Below are 17,782 nucleotides of genomic sequence, written 5' to 3' on the forward strand. Positions count from 1 at the left end.
ATATTTTCTAGAATATATATCATCAAAGGAAACCAACATTCAACTGGCAAAAAAAGGCATACACCCGTGTCCTGTTTTGTGTGGGGTTCGGATGGACGTAAGCCATGACGGGACCTGTGAACGGGTATCAAAACGCAGTGTGAAAGCACCCTTTGATGCCAGTTGAATATTTCTCTCTCACCCATGACAGCAACACGGAGAGAGGGGATCCGCCCTTCAGGGACAGGAACCTATAGATAAAAGGGCGATACCTCTCCTCCGTCCCCAGTTGGGTTCCTGTCCCTGACAGGTGACCTACAATACAGCGGTACCTGATGAAGATCCAGGGCCGACCTTTCCGGACACTGGCAGCGGGGAGGCTCCTGTCACGGTGGGTGCTATGCCGGAAGCCGCCACCGCTGGGGCCGATGGGTCTGAAGGGTGAGCGGTGGGAGGACGGAGCCGCCGCTCCGGATAGGAGGCTGGGGCTTGCAGGGACCCGGGGCAGATGCACGGGCATCGCCATGGTACAGAGATGTACCAAGATGGCTGCTGCCTCAGAAATAGATGACGCCTTCCGGGTCCCTGAGTTGGCGCATGCGCGGTGCGCGCTCCCCGGGTTAGCGCGGTGCAGGATGGGAGGAAGACGTCACACGCCGGGAAATTTAAAAATGGAGACCCGAGAATGCTCCTGGCTGGAAGAGTCCTGTGCAAAATGGAGGATAGCGACCAGGAGCAGCAGCAGCACCACTGGCAGAAGGACCGGTACAGGCGAGACACCCGATCCAGTAGTCACTCCATGCAGTACAGCAGGTCAGCTGCAAGGAGCAAGTCACCATCGGGGGATCATCCTATACAGGACCTGATTCCACCTCCTGAACCGGTACCTGCGATCACGTCCATCTGGTGAGTGATCTTCGAGAATGTTCACCATTGCAATAGGCCTTTTTCCCTTATTAGGGAAAGAAGAAGGGGAAAAGGAAGAACAAGGAATGCCCCACTTGTAATAGAGCCTTATCAGAATCATGGGATAAGAAGCTCTGTGAATCTTGTATACAAGAAGTACTCTGCGAGGAAATCCCGGATTTCACCTCTGATCTTAGAGCCGTAACTCGATCAGAAGTTCAGAGTGCCCTTACATTTCTAAAACAGGGGGATAAAGTAAAAAAGAAGGTCACCTTAGTGGGTTCCCAATCAGATCCCTCTACATCAGGGGAAATTAACTCGGATACATCGGACTCCTCAGACGAGGAAACGGGGGGCGTCATTGTTTCCCCTAGACGAGGTAGACACGCTAGAGAAAGCTGTGAGATCTACCATGGGGTGTTGGACCCTCGGCCTGATAGGTCGGTTCAGGACATAATGTTCGCGGGACTGGGCCAAAAGAAACGCAGGGTGTTTCCACTAAATGAGAACGTACAGGACCTGATCAAAAAAGAATGGGAGAAGCCGGACAGGAAGAACTCCATGGTCCCTTCCCTTAAGAGGAAATATCCCTTCTATTAGTATGTGTCCACATCTTGGGACAAGGTCCCGAAACTTAACGTAGCCATGGCCAAGGCCTCAAAAAAGTTTGAGTACATGGGTACTCTTAAAGACCCCTTAGATAAAAAAGCTGACACCTTCCTCAAAGGGCTTGGGAATCAGCAGGGGAAAACATTAGACCGGCCATAGCGGCAACATATACCTCCAGAGCCCTAATGATATGCGTTGATCAACTCGAGAAACAACTGAGGGAGGGCACTCCGAGAGATAAGATTCTAGGATCTATCCCAGTGATAAGGGCAGCTGCGGCCTTCTTGGTGGACTCATCGGCTGACTCAGTCCGTTTAACATCTAAAGCGGCAGCCCTATTGAACGCAGCCCTGAGAGAATTATGGCTCAAATGCTGGCCAGGGGACTTACAAACTAAAATTAAATTATGCTCAATCACATGCGAAGGAAAATTATTATTCGGAGAGACACTGGATGATATCCTCCAGAAAGCAGGGGATAAGAAAAAGGACTTTCCGAACCTGGGGCCTGTGGCATTTAAACGGTCCTTTCGGAACAAAAACTTCCGTAAAAGGCCATCAAGGGAACAGAACAGATGGGATGAGGGGAGAAAGAGAGAGGTTTCCTCTTCAGCACTCTTCCCAGGACAAGAAATCCTCTAAGTGACAGTTTGCCCAGGGTGAGGGGAAGATTAACCCTTTTCCTTCCAGCCTGGAGGAAAATCTCAAACAGCCCTTGGATATTAAATTTGATCGAGTCGGGCCTGAGGATAGACTTTCTCTCTCTCCCACCTCAAAAGTATGTGGTAACTCCACTAAGATCCTCTACACGAGAGCAAAAAGCTCTAGAATGCGAGGTCCTAAATCTAGTGAAAGAAAGCAGTCCTTCAGGAGGTTCCCCTTCAGGAGATGAGCAAAGGGTTCTACTCCCCGCTTATGCTAGTGTCCAAGCCGGACGGCACATATCGAACAATTATAAATTTGCGAAAACGAAACGGATATGTCAAAAATCAAAAATTCCAAATGGAATCAATCAAATCCACCATCAAAATTCTTTTCCCAAACTGTTTCATGACGGTATTAGATCTCAGCGACGCATACTATCACGTCCCTATTCAGAAAGGCTCTCGGAAATTCCTCAGACTAGCAGTTTCCATAGAGGGCGAGATAATGGAATTCCAATACAGGGCTCTGCCTTTCGGAATATCTATAGCCTCACGCGTATTCACAAAATTAGTAGCAGAGATGATGGCCCACATAAGGGAGCAGGACATCCTAATAATCCCATACTTGGACGATTTCTTAATAACAAGCGACTCGGCCCAGAACTGCAAACAGAGGGACAGAGTGATGGACACTCTACAGAACCTCGGCTGGCTTCTAAACCTGAAAAAATCAAGGCAGCACGGTGGCTTAGTGGATAGCACTGCAGCCTTGCAGCGCTGGACGTCCTGGGTTCGAATCCCATCACGGCCAACATCTGCCAGGAATTTGTATGTTCTCCCCGTGTTTGCGTGGGTTTCCTCCAGGTTCTCCGGTTTCCTCCCACATTCCAAAGACATACTGATAGGGAATTTAGATTGTGAGCCCCATCGGGGATAGTGATGATAATGTGTGCAAAAACTGTAAAGCGCTGCGGAATATGTTAGCGCTATATAAAAAAAATAAAGATTATTAGAAGGCTAGAGCCAGCAAAGCGCAGGAGTTCCCAGGGCTCACGTTGCACTCAAACAAGCAAGAGTGCCGCCTCCCAAACCGCAAAAAAATTATGCAGATAGTTGCAAGAGCAATACAGAACCCCTCCATGACACTAAGAAAAGCGATGTCACTGCTGGGTTCCCTTTCCGCCTGCTTACCAGCAGTCCAGTGAGCGCAACTACATACAAGGGATTTCCAATGGGATACATTAGCAAGCCAGTTGGTAATAAAGGGTCACTTAGAGGGATACATAACTCTAGATTCAAAACTTTTTATTCCCTAGCCTGGTGGGAAAATACCGACAACCTATCCAAGGGGATCCTTGGTAACAAAAATATCACACAAAATCACCACGGATGCCAGTCCCACGGGATGGGGAGCACACATGGACAGCAGGGGGAATGGGGAGGTCAGGAAATAGAAGCCTCCTCAAACGAGGAAGGAACTTTGGGCAGTAGGTTATGCACTATCACACTTCCTACCTTCGCTACGGGGTCACCACGTCCGCATATTCTCAGACAATCAAGTAACGGTGGCCTATATAAATCATCAGGGGGGAACCAGGTCCCGAGCCCTAATGAGTACCTCCTCCAAAATCCTCAGTCTGACAGGAAAATCTGCTACCCCTCTCCGCATTACACATTTGGGGGACAGAGAACCAAAAAGCAGACTTTCTGAGCCGCACTCAATTGGGCAGATTGTAAAGATGTGGGGAGCCCCGGACATAGATCTGTTCGCCGACTTCAAAAACAAAATAGTGGAAGCATTCTGTTCTCTAGACCCCAGGGGGAATCCTCGGGCCCGGGACGCCTTTATGCTTCCATGGACCCAGAACCTGACTTATGCCTTTCTCCTGATCATTCTCATTCCTGCAGTCATAAGGAAAGTCAGAGAGGACAAAACAAGAATGATATTAATAGACCCTTTTTGGCCAAAAAGAACTTGGTTCTCCTGGCTGAGGATGCTATCGATCACCGATCTTTGATCCTACTGTATTGCCAAGTTTTTAACACTAAGGTTCGGATACGGCTTTAAAGAAGGCTACTGCTTGCAATATAACGCAATTTTATTTCAAGGCACAAAATTAAAGGAATAGTATGATTGGATAGTATGATTGCGTACACTTTTGTATATTTTAAGATACAACGGTTAAGTACATATAAAGATTGAATACATATAATGATTAAGTATATATAAAGATTAACTATATAAAGTATACTCACATCATCAATCACCAAGAGGTTTTTAAACATCATCCGTCTGGAATATCAGAGAAGCAATGCCAAGACAAAGAACCCCTGGAAGATTCACAACACTGCATGGGCGTCCCCAATTATGTAGGTATAAACACTGTACATGTGTACAGATATCCAAGTTGTGCTTCTGTCTTAGTCATGTTTCTCTGGCCTTATATACTGTTACGTGTTACAGAACCACTCAGCACCCAGAATATGTTGTACAGTTATATGTATGTATAATAGGTTCCATGTGAGATGCATGTCCCTAATGCATCAGTTCACAGGCTGCACCCCTGGACAGAGGGGACACGATATTCCCCTTTTGTCCGCCCTCCCCCCACCTTTGTAATTCCCACAGTAAACATTGGCAGGCTCCGGTCACCTGCGGCTTTTGTAATGTATGTCTGGCCTGCCGCTTTTCTATTGGCCGGCCCTCTGTATCTGTGTGATATATTCTGTGTCCTGTGAGTAAAGTGTTGTCAGACTGGAAATACATGGAGAAGCAGTGATCTTTTATATGCGCCCATGTAACCAAGGAATACCAGCCAGCGTCATTCATTCAGACTCCAGCCAACGCAGAGCGGACCTCCGAAAACACGGGGTGGTACTGAAAGAGGTACCTGTTATGAATGAGTCACCGTAGGAGGCAAAAACAGAAATACTAGCTAAGTCCAGAAAACCAGAGAAGTTGGCAGCTATCGGATTGCAGACCCCTGAACCTAACAACAACAACTAGCAGTAGCCGTGGGGGGTTCCTACGGTGCCCTTGACCCCTCAATCATAGCCGGAGAACTACATCGCCTAAAGACAGAAAAGGAAATCTAAACTGCCCCAGAGCAGACCCCAAAGCAATAGGCAGCCCCCAACATATAATGACGGTGAAGCAAGATGAAAAAACACTCACACAGATAGAAAGATAGGCTGAGCAAATGATGGGGCCCAAGCTAACTAAATAGGACAGAATAGAAAAGCTGCTGTCTTCAATCCGCCAAAACCCTCTCAAAAACAAGAGCCAACAGACTGATAGGGAAAAAAGCCCTGAAGACGCTAGGCTTCAAAAAGACTATATCAGTACTCGGGTATTCTCTGAAGACAGAGCAAAAAGGAATTCAGCTCACCCAGCAGGGAAAGGCAGAAATCCAGAAAAACAAGGCAAAAACAAAACCAAAACACAAATGCAAAAAGTAGAGCAGAAAACTTAGCTTTTGAGGAGCAGGAATCAGACTGGTCTCCAAGAATCCCTGAGAGTAATCACCCACAAGGCAGAAGGGCGTCGGCTGCCTTATATCCAGTCAGCAATCCCAGTCACCCAGTCATCATCATTCTGCTCAGGTGCTTTGTAATCAGCCTCACTACCTTCCTTCACCAGAAGAGGGAGTTCATCAGACCTCAATGGTGAAGGGGAAAATGAACTCACAACAAGTACCCCAGCTTGGTAGACCCCGTTACATATACTAATTTACACTTATGTGTGATACTAGTTTCAACCCACCCCTCAAGTGGCCAGCTATCAAGGTTGGATGAAACTGAGCTATCATGGAATCATCAGACAATGGGTCATAGACCCTTAGAAACATATAAACATACTATTGTTTGTGAAACAATAGTTCTCAAGATTAGCATTGTCTCGGTCTGTAACTGACCAGAAATGCAGCTCTGTCATGGTCTGAATGCAATTTGTATATTTCAATATATGGACTCAAAATAGCCATTTTTATATTCGCACTACACCTACCTGATCTCCCAAACTTACTTTCTCAGGGACCGATATCGCACCCTCGGGTAGTGAACCTCCATTTAACAGCGTGGAATTTGAAAGGGCACTGTTGAAAGGAAGGGGTTTTTCGGAGAACCTAATTATTACACTACTTAAAAGTAGGAAACCGGTCACGACAAAGGCTTATGGGAAAACCTGGAAAAAATTCCTGTCCAGGATGTTGTCCAGGTTTCTAAAATTCTCGAATTTTTACAAAAAGGCCTAGAACAAGGTTTAGCAGTCAGTACGTTAAAAGTACAGGTAGCGGCTTTAGGCGCCCTATATAACCATGATGTAACCCACGGATAGCATGATTCATTAAAGCTGCAGCTAGGTCTAGGCCGATAATTAGTCGGAAATTACCATCGTGGCATCTGAATCTAGTACTATCTCCACTAACAGGTTCCCCGCTCGAGCCTATTGAGTCAGCCCCTCTAAAAATCTTATTGTTAAAAACTGTTCTACTTATAGCACTAACATCGGCCCGTAGAGTGAGTGATATTCAGGCTCTATCTGCAGTACCACCATTTACAAAAATTTTGGAAGATAGAGTCATCTTAAAGCCTGACCCGGCCTACTTACCTAAAGTAGCATCGCATTTCCATAGGTCCCAAGAAGTAGTCCTTCCTTTCTTCTGCCCAAATCCTAAGAATACGGGAGAAGAGAGGTTTCACACCCTAGACGTGAAAAAAGGCCTAGTTCAATACTTAGAGGCCACCAAGGGGTGTAGGAAGGAAGGTTATCTTTGTGTGTTTCCAGGGGCCCAGGAAGGGACTCAAAGCATCCAAGAGCACCCTGGCAAGGTGGATAAGAGATGCGATTGCCCTGGCCTATTCTTCCAGCGGGAATACCATCCCAGAAGGGTTGAGAGCCCATTCCACAAGAGCAATGGCGACATCATGGGCGGAGAGATCAGAGGTATCAATAGAACAGATCTGTAAGGCGGCCACCTGGTCATTACCTTCAACCTTTTTTAGACACTATCGGTTAGATTTAGCCTCTACGTCTGACTTGACCTTCGGGAGAAGGGTCCTTCAGGCTGTGGTCCCTCCCTAAACTACCAGTCTCTGTAATTCTCTCTGTGGTGCTGTCATGGGTGAGAGAGAAAAACGTAGTTACTTACCGATAATGGTATTTCTCAGAGCCCATGACAGCACCCGCTTAGTTCCCCCCCATCACGTGTGCGGTGAGAACGTTTTACAGATCGTAGAATGTTTTCGTATAGGCACGGTGTTCCTTGATAATAAGCAATATTATAATGTTATATATTTCTGTTATTTAACTAACCTGGAGACCCTCTGATGCTCTGTAACCAACTGGGGGCGGAGGAGAGGTACCGCTTTTCTATCTGTGGGTTCCTGTCCCTAAAGGGCGAATCCCCTCTCTCCGTGGTGCTGTCATGGGCTCCGAGAAATACCGTTATCGGTAAATAACTATGTTTTTCTTTGCATTTGTGATTTGTATTCTGGAAAGTCTATTCTTCACAGAGTGAGCATGCGCTTTTTTGCATCATTTTCGGACGTGTACACCTAATGGAGGGGGACATTCAGACATAGTAGACGCCCGAAAATGATGTACGACAGAGCGCACATTCGCTCTATTGGCACCATTATAGTCTACAGCCCCGTCAGTGCATACAGCCGAGTCCCGTTTTGAGAGCACATGAGCTCTGAAGTCTGCACAATTCTGAATGCAGCTCTGGACTGTAACTCAGTATTAGTGCAAGAGAAATAAAGCAATGAGTTTACATGTTAGGTAGGTTTTTATGTTATCAATTGTAAAACACTCACATTTCAGGCTGCCATACAAATTGGATTAAAGTTGTCCAAAACTTCTGATTATGTCGGGTCTGACTTACCATTTACTGTGCATGGGAGCCTGTGTCTCTGGAAGATAAGCCACTTTAAGAGGTGACTGGCGTTCTCCCCTCTCTATTGAAAGAACATATAGTAAGTACTTGATTCGTGCATATGGGGAATTCGGGATAACTGTCTGCTGAACGACAAATAGCTAAAGTTATGTTTTAATTAAATGTTTTGGGTTTAATATATCTGGATCTCATTGTATATCTTGTTCTGCTTTTCTAGGGGATGCAGGAGCTCCTGCGATGTTTTATTAAAGATGGAAACAGGGATATGAACCGTCAGATTGAGTTCATCATACGGCAACTCAATTCAGGTATTTATGACATCTCTATAGGTTTAAACACAATCCATCTGGAGATGAGTGATTCCGTGCATCCTCTTTATATAAGATTTGGTCTTCCACAATTACCGTATTTTTCGGACCATAAGACGCACTTTTTTCCCCCAAAATTTTGGGGGAAAGTGAGGGGTGCGTCTTATGGTCGCAATATACTTACAGCCATCCATGGCTGGTGCGGGTGCCGCGGGGCTCTGTGGTGCAGTGGTGGCAGCGGGTTGTGCTCCGGTGCAGGGGTAGCGACTCTCTGTGCTCCGTGGGGGGCTCCGCCGGCATTTCCTCGAAGCCCGGAGGCCCCCGCACATCCGTTGCTGGTTGCTGCCATGTTGCGGTGGCCTCCGGGAACATGGACGCCGGGAAGATGGCCGCCGGTCTGGGGACGGCGCATGGGCAGGTTCAGATCTCGTCACGAGATCTCGGGGGGATGAGATCTCGTTGCCAAGATTTGAATCTTGTCTTCCGAGATCTCGGGACGAGATCTGAACATGCGCATGCGCCGTCCCCGGACTGGCAGCCATCTTCCCGGCGTCCATGTTCCCGGAGGCCACCGCAACATGGCAGCAGCCAGCAACGCATGTGCGGGGGCCTCCGGGCTTCGAGGAAATGCCAGCGGAGCCGCTGCCCCTGCACCGGAGCACAGCCCACCGCCACCCTCACCCCACAGAGCCCAGCCCACCTGCCCCAGCACAGCTGCCCCAGCCCAGCACAGCTGCCCCAGCCCAGCCCACCTGCCCCAGCACAGCCCACCTGCCCCAGCCCACCTGCCCCAGCACAGTCCACCTGCCCCAGCACAGCCCACCTGCCCCAGCCCAGCACAGCTGCCCCAGCACAGCCCAGCTGCCCCAGCACAGGCCACCTGCCCCAGCACAGCCCAGCTGCCCCAGCACAGCCCAGCCCAGCTGCCCCAGCACAGCCAAGCCCAGCTGCCCCAGCACAGCCCAGCTGCCCCAGCACAGAGCCGCCGCCACCGCACCAGCCTGGACCACTGAATGACCCCTGTGACCACTCCTCCACCTGTGCCGGGTTCCTTCCCAGGTAAGCTGAATTTGGACTGTAAGACGGACCCCCATTTGACACATTATTATTTTTTTCACTATTTTCCTTCTGAAAATTGGGGTGCGTCTTATAGTCCGAAAAATACGGTTATTAAAATTCAAAAACACACTTTCTTCCCCCTTCATCTCGCCTGAATACATTTTAGATGTTCATGCATCCTTGGGGTTTGTGAGACACTTAAAGGGAACCTGTCACCCCTTTTTTGAGATATCATATAATGATATTATTCAATAGTGTGTCACATAAGGATTCTCTTAGTACTTTTGCTTCCCCCTGACCCCGCACCTTTCATGCATAAATACCTTTTTTATATCGGTTCAGATGTATGTAAACTGCCACGTTCCGGTCCGATGGGCAGGGCTTATTCAACTGCCCCCCCCTCCCTGTCTTGCTCTACACAAGAAGAAATGCGTAGAGCAAGACAGGGAGGGGGGGAGCAGTTGAATAAGCCCCGCCCATCGGACCGGAACATGGCAGTTTACATACATCTAAACCGATATAAAAAAGGTATTTATGCATGAAAGGTGCGGGGTCAGGGGGAAGCAAAAGTACTAAGAGAATCCTTATATGACACACAATTGAATGATATCATTATATGGTATCTCAAAAAAGGGGTGACAGATTCCCTTTAACATTATTGAAAGTGTAGCCTGCCCTTATAAGGACTCGTGTTACAAGACTTGGGCATTTGTAGGGCACTAGCTAAACATCTTCATGAGTAGAGGCCATCCTTCCACTGATCATATTGATTGATATCTTTACCCACAAAATAGTTTCTGTCATCAATCGACATCTGTTCATTCATTGCAAATCCACAATTAGAAGCATTGTAGAGAAAGGGCAAACCTATTTATTCTGATCAATATTTTGCAATTTTTTTTTGTACCAGAAGAGAAATTTGATGAAGCTTCAGACTCTGATGATGATGAAGAAGTGGAAGATGAAGAGGTTAGTGCATTCAGATGATCCTATGATTGTTGGGAATTTTTTCCTATGACAGTGTATTTAGGTTTTTCAGTGTCACAATTTCACCTCCTATTTAAGTAAAATAGCAATTGAGCGGCAGTACATGGAACTGATAGGTGGAGCTGCTCTTTTTAAGACCTGTCATACCAATTGTGCAATAGATGTTTGACATCAAAACTATTAGTGTACAAAATGTAAAATTAAAACCATGGGGGGAGGGTCAGCCCGATCATAGCACCACATACCGTACATAAGTATATGGATGGATTAGCGGACCTTCTCATGCCACAGCGGCTTGTTAGCGCCGTTATATCCAGCATTACATTTCCAAGGTAATACCATAGTATCGTGTCCTCTATTTAGTGTGGCACAACAGTTGTTCACATGCAGTCTGTAAAGAATATTGGAGACATAATTCCATGTCAATCATCTGTATACTGTTGGGCATGGAATTATAAAAAATCCTGCAGCTTATGTTGTGGTAACATGACACCTTGCCAGCTTTAAACAAAGGGATTCACCCCCCCCACTAGCTAGCTGGTATGCAACCTTCTACAGGAAGATCCCCAGTGGATCCAAGCCATAAAGCCCCCTTCACACATAGCGAGATCGCTAGCGATATCGCTAAAGCGTCACCGATTTTGTGACGCAACTGCAATATCCGTAGCGATCTCGCTACATGTGACACCCGGCTCCCCGCTGGATATCGCTGATCGCGCGAGAATGGGATGGTCCATTTTTCGTCGTCGGTTTCCTGCTGGCGCCGACGAGCGACTCCATGGACGCGGGCAGAAGACGTCACCCTCGCTGCGTGTGACAGGTAAGTGACAACTGCCGACCGCTGCTGCATCGCTGGTGAGATCTGCCTGTTTGGCAGCTCACTAGCTACCATTTAGCGATGCACCAGCGATCCTGACCGGGTCGTATCGTTGTCGGGATTGCTGGTGCATCGCTAAATGTAACGTGACCTTAAGGCCTGAGTTCTTTGTTCACCCAGCTAGGATTTCATAAATGAGTTATAGAAATAATATATGTCCTAGATGTACAGTACATCGTTTATATTTCCGAGATCCCTAGAACATGGCAAGCGCCTGCCTAGTTTCAAGTCATTCTAACATGCATAGGAAGGAAGATGCATAGAACAGGCACTGGCAGCTGGGTAGCAAAATTAGGTTTAGTCTCTATGAGTAGCAGTTGCCCAGTTGGATCCAGTGGCTCCAGAACCGCTGCCATAGAACAGCCCGGAAAGGAGTTATGAGCGTTCATAGGTTTTGCAAGATTTATCTTCAAATATCCAGAGAGGGGATTTAGGTTCAGCCCAGAGAGCAGGAAAGGAGTGACCCAGGGTTAAATGCTTGTGTGAAGCATATCCTATTGCTTTTTCTCTGTGAGGTCATGAGAACACGTCATGTAAGGAGAAGTCACACACAAAGGGGACCACAAGCCTCCCATGTGGCATCCCCTCCCCCACAAGCCAGGCCTTTTATATTGGTAATCAACTATAGGTTCTGCTTATACCTTTTGTCCTACCACTATTGTATTTGCATATCTGACCATTATATAGGTATAATGTTACATGGTTTCTCTGCCTAATCTCACACGCTACTGGGGGCTTGTCCCTGGGAAGACATAACCCTGTTAATGGACCAGGTGTATCCACCCCTGTTGATGTCAATGTGGAAAGCGTGCCTACTGATGGGCATTTGGGTGTGGGTGATATAATGTGTCCCATGCCCCTCGAGGGGAGGAGATTAATCAAGCCAGCTGTGATAATGCCTCTGAGTGTGGCCAGCACACTGGCTGGAACAGTATATTCTGTGGGGTTGTTACAGAGGGATAGACTGGAGGCAGACAGCTGTGTAGGGGATCATACAATTAAAGGCGGGGTGGTCTCAGGAAAGGTAGGTCTCCCAGGTAAGGCCTCATTGCAGGGTTCCTTCACAACCGGGATGTCAGAGAGCCAGGTTAGTCACTCTGGACTAGCAACTTGGTTGAAAGCAGAGGAGAAGCAGACACTACCCACGGTTGCAGCGAACCAATGGTAGCGCCGGGGGTCCTCGGAGGTCCAACGGCTTCCCCCTTACAACCAAGTGGCTGCTGGGTCAGATGGAAGCCAGGAGACAAGTCTCAGGAAACTGACCAAAGATGTGGCAGTCTCATCTATTCTGGCCACATCCAGTCAGGGGTTTCAGGTGGTGCTGAAGGCCGACGACAGCCTAAAAGCTCTTAAAAGGCAGGTGGAACAGCCTTCCTTGGAATCAGAACTCGAGCGGGTGGTCTGGGACCAAAGAAGGCTGTCCAGCGAGGTTCACCCGAGGTGTGGCCCATGGACCAACAGGGTGGAGTTGTTGCAGATTGTGCATGAGATTCCGATGGCCACAATCAGGGTTTACCAAGGCCACACTAACCCAGCATTTGTACTGACCAAGGATGGGGGCCGATGTGGCTGTCTACTGCCATTCGTGCAACATTCATTGGCAGTGGATTTGGTTGGCCTGATGGCCACTCGCAGAAGCTCCGGGAAACGCTTCATACTGACGGTAGTAGGCTATGCTATCCAGAAGTGGTAGTCTTGTCGTCCATTTGGACCGACAAGGTGTCCATCACCTTACTGGATATTTTCTCCCAAGTGGATTGCCCCAGGAAATGCTCACCGACCGGGGGACCCAGTTAATGTCACATCTGATGGAGTCCCTCTGTAAACAGATATAGGTGCAACATCTGGTGACCAGTCCCTATCACCCACAGACCAATGGCTTGTGCAAACGGTTCAATGGCACCCTGAAACAGATGCTTGATATGTTGGTCGACTCCCACGGACGCGACTGGAAGCAATACCTCCCACACCTGCTATTTGCTTACGGGAGACTCCACAGGCCTCAACGGGGTTCTCTCCCTTTGAGCTCCTGTACGGACAATGTGTGCGGAGGTCCCTAGCAGTGGTAAAAGAGGTCTGGGAAAGACACTTGGCCACCAATGGAGTGTCAGTCATCTAGTATGTCGTGCGCTCCAGTGACAAGATGCAGGCCTAGGCACAGCTTGTGCATGATAATATGACGTGAGCCCAGGCCAATCAGAAGAGATGGTATGACCAGAACGCTTATGAGAGGACCTTACCAGGTGGGTCAGAAGGTGTTGGGTACTGGTCCCTGTACCCCAGGAGAAGCCTTCTTGGTCAGATCAGTCAGTGGTTTGACAATACCAGAAAAATTACCTATAAATTTACGATAGAAATTAGCAAAACCCAAAAACTTCTGGAGAGCCTTCAAAGAAGTGGGCTAAACCCAATCAGAAATGGCCTGTACCTTGGCCGGGTCCATTTCAATAGTCGACGGAGACAAAATAAATCCCAAAAATGAAATCCTCTGTACCCCAAAAAGGCATTTCGATCCTTTGACATACAGGGAATTCTCCCTCAAGATCCGGAACACAGTCCGAACATGTTCCACATGAGAATCCCAATCCTTAGAGAAGATCAAAATATCATCCAGATAGATTATCAAAAATTTATACACAAAGTCCCGGAAAATGTCGTTCATGAAGCACTGGAAGAGAGAAGGGGCATTAGTGAGCCCAAAATGCATCACCAGGTACTCAAAATGTCCCTCCGGAGTATTAAACGCCGTCTTCCATTCATCTCCATGCTTAATGCGGATAAGATTATACGCCCCCCTGAGGTCAAGCTTGGTAAACCAGCAAGCACCTTTAACTCTGGAGAATAGATCCGAAATCAGGGGTAACGGATACTGATATTTAATAGTAATTTTGTTGAGGGCACGATAATCAATACAAGGCCTTAATGAACCATCCTTTTTGGCCACGAAAAAAAACCCGGCACCTAAGGGTGAAGAGGATGGTCTAATATGACCCTTCTCCAACGCCTCCTTAATATAGGATCGCATAGCCTCGTGCTCGGGTACAGATAAATTGAAGAGCCGACCCTTGGGAAATTTACACCCCGGGCTCAGTTCAATTGCACAGTCATAACTCCTATGAAGAGGCAAAGATGCAGACTCATTCTCACTAAATACATCATAAAAGTCCGCCAAATAGTCAGGAACATCATGCGACTGAGGAGAGGTGGAAAAAACCGGAGCCTCACTAAGGGCACACCGACAACCCCAACTCACCACAGACACAGATTTCCAATCCAAAACTGGAATATGAATTTGCAACCAGGGAAACCCCAGAACAATGGTATCATGCAAATTATGCAACACCAAAAATCTGCAATTTTCTTGATGGTCTGGGGCGACCCGCATTACCACCTGGGTCCAAAACTGAGGTTTATTTTTCGCCAAAGGAGTAGCATCAATCCCCCTCAAAGGGATAGGCGTCCGCAGAGGTGTCATCGGAAATCCACAACGTTTAGCAAAATCCAAGTCCATTAGGTTCAGGGCTGCTCCCGAATCCACAAAAGCCTTGGCGGAAAATGTGGACAGGGAGCAGATCAGAGTAATTGCCAGAAGAAACTTAGGTTAAACACCACCCACAGAAAACGTGTGTGCAAAACGTTTCTCTCGTTTAGGACAGACAGAAATAATATGAGAGACATCTCCACAAAAAAAACACAGCTTATTACGCCTTCTGAACTCCTGACGTTGCTCCCTGGACAAAACTCTTCACATTGCATAGGTTCAGACACTTGTTCAACAGGTGGCAACACCTCTCGTGCAGTCCTGCATTCACGTAAACGCCGATCAACCTGAATGGCTAATGACATAGAATCGTCAAGACCAGAGGGAACAGGAAATCCCACCATAGTATCTTTTACGGCTTCTGACAAACCCTTCCGAAAGAGAGCTGCCAAGGCATTATCATTCCAGGTAGTAAGGACCACTTTCGGAATTTCTGACAGTACAATTCTGCAGAATCTCGACCCTGGCTCAATGCCAACAGGGTCTTTTCAGCCTGATCAATAGCTTTAGGTTCGTCATACAACAACCCCAAGGCTTGAAAAAATGCGTTCACATTAGTCAGAATAGGATCATCTGGTTTCAAAGAAAACGCCCAATCCTGGGGATCGCCACGCAGCAAAGAGATAATAATTTTAACCCGCTGCGCGGAGCTCCCTGACGAGTTAGGCTTTAAGTCAAAAAATAATTTATAATTATTTTTGAAATTCAAAAATTTAGACCGATCCCCAAAAAACATTAGGAGTAGGGATCTTTGGTTCAGCAGCATGTGAATGAGCAAGGTAGGCGGAAATTCCCCGCACTTCCGCAGCGAGCTGCTCCACACGATCAGACAATTGCTTTATCTCCATTGAGAGAAAAAAAAAATTCCCCCTACGGCCTCAGAGATATAGAGGAAAAAATATACACACTTTTTTTTTTTTTACAATTCTTTCCTGCTATTGAGTACCCTAGGATCTGCGGTATGGCTGGTGATTCTGTTATGAATGAGTCACCGTAGGAGGCAAAAACAGAAATAATTCCTACGGTGCCCTAGACCCCTTGATCACAGCCGGAGAACTAAATAGCCTAAAGACAGAAAGGGACATCTAAACTGCCCCAGAGCAGACCCCAAAGCAATAGGCAGCCCCCAACATATAATGACGGTGAAGCAAGATGAAAAAACACTCACACAGATAGAAAGATAGGCTGAGCAAATGATGGGGCCCAAGCTAACTAAATAGGACAGGATAGAAAAGCTGCTGTCTGCAATCCGCCAAAACCCTATCAAAACAAGAGCCAACAGACTGATAGGGAAAAAAAGCCCTGAAGACGCTAGGCTTCAAAAAGACTTTATCCGTACTCAGGTATTTTCTGAAGACAGAGCAAAAAGGAATTCAGCTCACCCCAGCAGGGATTGGCAGAAATCCAGAAAAACAAGGCAAAACAAAACCAAAACACAAATGCAAAAAGCAGAGCAGAAAACGTAGCTTTTGAGGAGCAGGAATCAGACTGGTCTACTGGAATCCCTCTGAGAAATCACCAGCAAGGCAGAAGGGCGTCGGCTGCCTTATATCCAGTCAGCGATTCCAGTCACCCAGTCATCATCATCCTGCTCAGGTGCTTGGTAATCAGCCTCACTACCTTCCTTCACCAGAAGAGGGAGTTCATCAGACCTCAATGGTGAAGGGGAAAATGAACTCACAACAGTCAGCACAACCAGCTCCCTCACCAGAAACCAGAGGCACACCAGAAAATGAGTTCACAACAAAGGTCCATGACCATGGTAACGCCAACGGGTTATCCTGCTGAGGGAAGGTTGCTGGTGGACGTGCGGAAGAACACTTGAAAGTGCTGCCCCCTAGCGCCCTCTAAAGGAGGGAGATGTGAAGAATATTGAAGATATTCCATGTCAATCATCTTTATTACTATTGGGCATGGAATTATAAAAAATCCTGCAGCACATGCTGTAGTAACATGACACCTGGCCAGCTTCAAACAAAGGGATTCACATCCCCAGTAGCTAGCTGGTTTGCAACCTTATACAGGAAGACCCCCTGTGGATCCAAGCCATGCGGTCTGAGTCCTTTGTTCAGCCAGCTAGGATTTCATAAAGGAATTCTGGAAATAGTATGTCCTAGCTGTACATCGTTTATATTTCTGAGATCCCCGGAACAGGGAAAGCACCTGCCTGGATCTCGAGTCATTTTAACACACATGGGAAGGGATATACATAGAACAGCCACGTAATAAAACTGGGTTTAGTCTCTACGAATAGCAGGGGCCCTAGGACCACCAGGAAAGGTGTTATGATCTTTCATAGGTTTTGAGAGATTTATCTCCAGGGAGGGGATTTAGTTTCAGCCCAGGGGGCAGGAATGGAGTGACCCAGAGGGTCAAATGCTTGTGTGAAGCATATCCTATTGTCTTTATGAACAGAATGTACGAATCATGTGGTTACATATAGATGTTTGACTATGCATTGACATTGTACTATAACGATTTCTCTTATACCTTCACATTGATTTGACACTTGGGATTATTCCTAGTAAGTCCTTTTACTATATCAATGGTATTTCCTTGTCCTCCAGGGTAGAGTTTCTCTACATCAATACAATTGTAAAGGGGTTCTTTTTTACATTGGCTCAAACCCAAGTGCACTTGTCTACAGAAACCTCTATAGAGCCAACTACATTTGTGACTTTGGTTCATAGTTATTGACTATGATGAGCTCTTTCCACTTGTGGGTTATTCCATAAGAGTTATGTCCAATTTTCACTATTTATGAATTGGGAGCCCCATTTTTATTCTTGGTCTATTATTTATTGTCATCAACATGTTATTGTTCCTTGAGGTATTCCCTGTTTCTAGATATTGTTGATCCGTATGTTTTTTTTTCAATTATACTCTTTAATAAACTTTTCACATTTTTTTTATGACAGATCTCTTCTGTTTTTTTTTTTTCATTGTTTGGACACTATAAAGTCAAAAAGACAAACT

The 17,782-nt window shown here is 46.8% G+C and overlaps 1 protein-coding gene across 5 annotated transcripts in view; it reads left to right on the plus strand.

The window, feature by feature from the left end:
- Positions 1–17,782, plus strand: part of ARMC9 (armadillo repeat containing 9) — a 322,758-nt gene that overhangs the window by 277,418 nt on the left and 27,558 nt on the right. For all 5 annotated transcript variants that reach the window (XM_073589306.1, XM_073589303.1, XM_073589307.1 and 2 more), the window contains 2 exons: positions 8,252–8,342; positions 10,312–10,370. In XM_073589306.1, the coding sequence (XP_073445407.1) occupies positions 8,252–8,342; positions 10,312–10,370 (150 nt within the window). The remainder of the gene's footprint in view (positions 1–8,251; positions 8,343–10,311; positions 10,371–17,782) is intronic.

Source organism: Dendrobates tinctorius, unplaced genomic scaffold (assembly GCF_039654945.1).
Source record: "Dendrobates tinctorius isolate UK_male_01 unplaced genomic scaffold, ASM3965494v1 ptg000107l, whole genome shotgun sequence".
In the NCBI taxonomy this organism is placed as follows: Eukaryota; Metazoa; Chordata; class Amphibia; order Anura; family Dendrobatidae; genus Dendrobates; species Dendrobates tinctorius.